Here is a 5,889-nt window from a genome sequence, read left to right as displayed (position 1 = left end):
TCACGTCCTCCTGGTCCGCTCAGTCTCCTCATCATCACTAAGTCCTTTAAACTCCTCCACTTGGTCGACTTGGATGGAGCTGTCATCTTGAGTTTTAACAGGACTGTAGCCGAAGTCTTTTTTCTCTGTTGGAGGAAAATAAATGTCATGGTTAAATAATTAACCAACAGCGAGATGAGCTAAATGAACACTTTATAAAACAACTTTCAAGTCCAGACTAATGTGAAGCACTGAGGCAATTAAACAGTCCCCAGCAAGTCCTCTTCGTCTCCTGGTTCTCCTGCTCAGGTGGGGGCACTGTGGGGGTAGCTGGACCATCTGAGTCTGTGTGGCCTGGACCACAGACTGTGTGGGGGTTTTTTTTAATTAATTTTACATTGAAGTAATTGTATTTTGACTAAGGAAATATATATGAGTACTTCTTGTTTGATCTCACTCATCAGTTCTTTGTCAGACACGTGCCTGTAGCGACACCCTGCGGCTGAGTTGATGAACAACAACACAAATGCGAAGCTGCAATGTTTGTCCCTCACGGCTCTCTGTTGAATGGCGCTGTCATGTCGGTCCCCTTGATGGTGAGTTACCCTTCTAATTTCAACCAATAACTACACTTACCAGACGAACTGAACACATTTCACCTGCTCTTTTTTTCATTTCAGGGTACAGCCTGTTAAAAGGCCGTGTTTACACTAAGTTTATAGGCTAACAGCGTGTGTTGTTGCTAGCGTTTAGCTAGAAGGCTGTAACTTCACTCACTGGCTGAACAAGCTGAATGAAGCTAATGTTAGCCAACAGTTAAATGTTTATGAGGTCCACCTCGCTAAACTAATGGAGTCTAATACAACAAACCCTCCCTTCATGAATGTATAATGCTCAGTTTGTGTTGAAACTGTTTCAGAGAGGTGTAGATTCAACTGTATGGTCACTTTTGAGGATGTAGTTTGTAGAGCTGTTGAACTACACTGTGTTATCCTGGCAGGTATTTCTATTATTTTGTCCACCCCTTCTATATCAACGAGGGTAGACTAAAACACACGAACACCTCCCTGTATAATGCAATATTATAGAATATATAACAATACGTGACTAGAATACAATAACACAGACATGATATAATAATAAAAGCAGTAAAGAGGAGGCACTGTCTCCTTCCTTCCTCTCACTCTCTCTCCTCTGCCTCCTCTCATCAGTCTCTACACAGATGTTGCCAGCGGTTGGCTCTCCTCACTGTTGCTAGGCGACAGTGGAGCTCCAGCTCAGTGTCACCGCCTCCTCTGCACACACGGCTGCTCCTCTTCCTCACCCAGCGCTTTTACGATGTGGAGATGCTCTTCAGCTTGGGGTCTAAGCTGAGGAGGAGGAGGATTGAGAAGAAGAATGTGTAAGAAATGTTTGTGGCTGTGTTGAACCTGCAGATGCAGACACGCCAGTGCTGCTGCTGGTGTCTGTTGCTGGGCAGACTCCAGCTGAAACAGGGTGAAGGAAATCAAAGGCTGCACAGGTGTGACTGACTGAGTCAGGTTTAAAGCTCAGGTTAAGTACCTGATAAATTCCCACCGTTCGCTGAACTGTAGCTCAGCTAAAGATCAATGCAGCAAAACAAAAAGTCCCCAAACGGATCGGCGATATGCGATGTATTGCCGAATGTGAAAAGTGTAAACATCTTAGATTTTAACAAAATTAGATGAAGAAACACTACCAGTACTACAAGGAGAGTCAAGATTCAAGAGATTCAAGATTCTTTATTTGTCACATACACAGTTATACACAGTATAACGTGTAGTGAAATGTTCTTAGTGCCTGTTCCAGTCTGAAACAAATAAAATAGAATAAATATAAAAATACACAAAGTGAAACAATAAGAGTAGAAACATATATATACATATACACATAAGATAAAGATAAATAAATAATAAATCAAAGTCTAAAACTGTACAAGGAGAGTCCTACAATGAGCAGTGAGTTCTCAGCAGTCTATGTTGCTGTCTGCCACAAACTGAGTGTCAGTGTTTTACCCATTTAAATGAGGTGTTTGACCTTTACTGTCTTTTCCCTTCTGTCTGTCACAGTTACTATAGCTACACTCAGAGATATTATGGCCCAGACATAGCAGCAGCGTATTATGTCTTGTGTCTGAAGGGTCGATTTAGGTAAGTGCCTTGTTCCTTTGCCTCCTCCTGCCATATGCCTTAATACTGTTGTTTGTGGGTTTGGCTTTGTGAGATATGTTTTTCTGTGTGAACTAAGTTCATGTAAAGTGACTGCTATTACACACATAACTCATGTAGGGCTGCAAACAGTTATTTTAATTGTTGTAATCTGCAAAGTAGTAGAGCAAAGATGTTTAATAGCCCTCATGTCCAAACTGCTGCTGTGATCCAGTTTTCATGTGATCGTCTGTGTTGTGTCCTCAGGTATCTTGGCCAGTCTGAGTGGTTCCATACAGACCGTAGGGGCAAGTTCAATTGGGACTTCTTGGATCACAAAGACACACCCCTAGAGGAAGTGAACATGAGCTACACACTCATCAACTACAGAGGATTGAGGAACCTAGGTAGTGAGCTCTAACTCTGCCTCTTTCAGTTTCTTTTTCCTCAAAATCACTTTCCTTTTCCCGTAGTTTTGGTGTTTCTGAACTGCTCTGTCCTCCGTCAGAGGGGCAGCGATATTTGCGGACTCTGTCACTACGAGGATGTCCTGAGGTGGACGACTGGTTCCTGACCAGACTCCACATGTTTCAGGACTCGCTGGAGGAGCTGGACATCTCTCACTGTCCAGGCATCACCACAGGCGGCTTAGCTGCACTCAGGAATCTCAAGTAAATACTCAAAAACTCCCAACATAGCTTAGTTACCAAAACACTCCCATCATAGTAAGTTCCTCCCTTTTTGTGTTGCAGGGGACTGCGGCGTCTGGACGTGTCATCTCTTCCTAGGATCTCGAGTCCGGGGTTGGTCATTATCCTGCTGGAGGATATGTTGCCACAGTGCCAGATCGTCGCTACTGGCTATGACCACAGCACACTGGAGAGAGGAGAGGGGACAGAGGAGCACATGCAAGGGCAGAGGTAGAGGATGAGCAAGGACGGGAACCAGAGGACACAAGGGACTCAGTTCAGAAAGAGAGAGAAAGAGTCGTCTGTTCACCGTGGTCTGACAAGAAAGGACACTGATGGACAAAAAGACGTGCGTAGGAAACACCTCCCAGCAGAGGCCTATTGAGCCAAATCAGTTGGTTTTCGCAGAGGAATTTCAGCATAGAAAAATGTGAAATGTCCAGCTGCCCTCTTGACACAGTCCACCAATATGAACCAATTATGGACTCATATTTGACAACATTCAATTTGGTAAAATTTTTCATTGTGAAAAAGAAAAAAATGGAGCAAGTATGTACTAACTCAGGCTTGTTTGATTATTTGGCATTGTCAGGCAGGTGTAGGTTTCCACTGTCAGTCTGCGTTGTTTTCCCTCATAATCAACACTTGTGATATAAATCTAAATTATTGCCAAAATCATGTCCGTCTCCAGCAATTTACTGAAATGTAAATATGAATAAAGACTTTATTGTTCAATATCAGGATTGTTGTACATTTATAGTGTCTGAATGTATTTCTAATCGTCACTGTGGAAGCTTATGTGAGGAATCTAAAGCCCATAATCCAGTTTGAGCCTTGTCCTGCAGCAGTGTCAGACCCCTCAGGGCGAATGAAGATGCCAGTAAAACTGCGAGACGAGAGTGAATGGGAATGAAGAAATCACAGCTATTTTTGTATGTACAGATGTCTACAATGATATGGCAGCCAGTTTTGACGTGAGCAAGACTTGTTATATGACCTACGTCTACTTCACACTGCATGTCTGGTGGTATTGCCTATTTTAAAGTGGAAAAAAAAAAGTTTATTTCTCATGTTCACCGTGTTTATTAACAGTAGGTCTGTTGAATCTATGGAGTTTTAAAAGTGGAATTTATGAAAACATCAAATGCTGTAGGAACCATTGTGCCATGGAAAGTGGGTCACAGCAAACACGGACCGTGTTTCTGACGGACAACAACAGACAGCTCAGCTGAGAGCTAACTAGCTGTGTAGTGGATACCTGTAGTAAATCGGTAAACTCTGGGATTTAAACCGATTGTCATTTGGACCCTTGTGGCTGAAGGGTCTCAGTAGACGGATAAATGTCTGATGCATCAGGTATGAAGACTTTCTGATGGGAGAAACGAGTTATAACTTCCACGAGCAGACGGTGCTACACCGCGCTAGCTAACGTTAGCCTGGCTAGCTAACATGAGCTGGCTATTGTTTACATGGAGACATATTTGCTGAGACAGAGCTTGACGTGGTGTTTAATTTTACATTTGTAGAACTTCCTAAAAAAGAAGAAGAGGAGGAGGTCACGCCTGAGCCAGAGGTAAGAAACCTGGACTCTATCTGGTGATAGTTAGCAGGTTGTTGAGTGAAAGCAGCCGCTGACAACAAGGGCTACCAAACTGACGGCATCGTGTCCTTACAGGAGCAGTCCGACGACAGCAGTGAGGAAGAGGCTGCAGGAGACACGGACAGTATGTAAAAACAGTAGCACACCTCCAAGAGCTGCACTAGCAATATGAAATATATAGTTCTCCTCTATTGTCCTCTTCATACCACATCTGGTACATTTTACACTGCTTCTATGTAATGTGTCACATGTCATCATACTGCTGATGCTCATTTTAAAGTTGATTCTCTTTTTATTACCTGTATTTGTATGCACAGTATTCTGTTTAGTCACCTGTTGTCTCCTCTGTGCTCCTGCCAGTGGACTTTCTGCGTAACCTGTTCTCCAGCACCCTGGGCCTCGGCTCAGCAGACAAAGTGCTGGATGAGCTGACTCTGGAAGCAGTGGCTCAGTACATAAAGAGCGGCAAATGTGAGTCTGTGCCTGCTTTCAGCTTGTCCGCCACGACTGGCCACAATGAATGATTCACTGCTCACAAGCCAGTAGTCATGATGAGTATCGCTTGAAGTCAGAAGTTTCTCTGCTTCCACAGGTAAAAACATCATCTGCATGGTCGGAGCAGGAATATCCACATGTGAGTGTCTCTGTTTTAATAATACGGAACAAGTATTTAAAAGTGTCAAACTCCTTTAAATGTATTGTTTCATTTTTTTTATCTCCATCCACAGCGGCTGGGATCCCAGATTTCCGCTCACCTGGAACTGGCCTGTATGCAAACTTGCAAAAATATAGTCTGCCTTACCCAGAGGCCATCTTCCAGATAGATTACTTTAAGGTAAAGCTCGAAGAACGACACGCAGCAGTGACCTATGTAACATTACTGACCCTAAACTCAGGAACAAAAACACACCATTTTCTTGGATAATATTGTTAATTGTTACTGTCACTACTATGCAATATATTGTTTTCCTCCATCTTCCATCTCAGAAACATCCTGAGCCTTTCTTCGCCTTGGCCAAGGAGCTTTACCCTGGACAGTTCAAGGTGAAATACACTCCTTGCTGCTTTGTAGGACTCGTATTAATTGTTGAAAATGTATTCACTGTATGAAATCAAAATATATCAGAATGTATAAGACTAAAATGTAACTTCAGAAAACAATCAACTGCCTCACAAGTGTTTGTTCTCTTGTGTTTGGTGTTTAGCCAACAATCTGTCACTACTTCATGAAGCTCCTGAAGGACAAGGGGCTTCTGAGACGCTGCTACTCACAGGTAGCAAAGAGAAAACAGTCGCATAGTCATAAGCCGCACTTGGGAATCTTTCAATTTCTTTATTGACATTAGTGTGTGTGTGTGTGTGTGTGTGTGTGTTCATTCAGAATATTGACACTCTGGAGCGTGTGGCCGGGCTCGAAGGAGACGATCTAATTGAAGCTCATGGAACTTTTTAC

The 5,889-nt window shown here is 43.0% G+C and overlaps 2 protein-coding genes across 2 annotated transcripts in view; both read left to right on the top strand.

Moving 5' to 3' along the window:
* Positions 1 to 538: 538 nt before the first annotated feature.
* dmac2 (distal membrane arm assembly component 2) lies at positions 539 to 3,106 on the top strand. Its single transcript, XM_070829585.1, has 6 exons — positions 539 to 575; positions 1,191 to 1,381; positions 2,070 to 2,150; positions 2,415 to 2,554; positions 2,656 to 2,818; positions 2,900 to 3,106. Exons 1-6 carry the CDS (start codon positions 558 to 560, stop codon positions 3,069 to 3,071), a joined length of 765 nt encoding a protein of 254 aa, XP_070685686.1. The 5' UTR covers positions 539 to 557; the 3' UTR covers positions 3,072 to 3,106.
* Positions 3,107 to 4,052: 946 nt separating this feature from the next.
* sirt2 (sirtuin 2 (silent mating type information regulation 2, homolog) 2 (S. cerevisiae)) overlaps positions 4,053 to 5,889 on the top strand; it is a 6,165-nt gene continuing 4,328 nt past the window's right edge. Inside the window, exons 1-9 of the mRNA XM_070828940.1 lie at positions 4,053 to 4,192; positions 4,363 to 4,409; positions 4,512 to 4,560; positions 4,797 to 4,907; positions 5,029 to 5,070; positions 5,165 to 5,271; positions 5,424 to 5,480; positions 5,642 to 5,710; positions 5,818 to 5,889. The exon at positions 5,818 to 5,889 is cut by the window's right edge and continues 58 nt beyond it. Of these exons, the coding sequence (XP_070685041.1) occupies positions 4,177 to 4,192; positions 4,363 to 4,409; positions 4,512 to 4,560; positions 4,797 to 4,907; positions 5,029 to 5,070; positions 5,165 to 5,271; positions 5,424 to 5,480; positions 5,642 to 5,710; positions 5,818 to 5,889 (570 nt within the window). The 5' untranslated portion in view covers positions 4,053 to 4,176. The remainder of the gene's footprint in view (positions 4,193 to 4,362; positions 4,410 to 4,511; positions 4,561 to 4,796; positions 4,908 to 5,028; positions 5,071 to 5,164; positions 5,272 to 5,423; positions 5,481 to 5,641; positions 5,711 to 5,817) is intronic.

Source organism: Pempheris klunzingeri, chromosome 4, assembly GCF_042242105.1.
Source record: "Pempheris klunzingeri isolate RE-2024b chromosome 4, fPemKlu1.hap1, whole genome shotgun sequence".
NCBI lineage: Eukaryota > Metazoa > Chordata > Actinopteri > Acropomatiformes > Pempheridae > Pempheris > Pempheris klunzingeri.
The sequence above is the reverse complement of the archived record's forward strand: the minus strand, read 5'-3'. Positions and strand labels throughout refer to the sequence as shown.

Excerpts from the sequence above, each read along its gene's own strand:
- dmac2 (XM_070829585.1), top strand. Across the intron at positions 1,382-2,069 it reads AGGATTGAGAAGAAGAATGT|TTACTATAGCTACACTCAGA; the intron begins GTAAGAAATGTT and ends TGTCTGTCACAG. Across the intron at positions 2,819-2,899 it reads GCTGCACTCAGGAATCTCAA|GGGACTGCGGCGTCTGGACG; the intron begins GTAAATACTCAA and ends TTTGTGTTGCAG.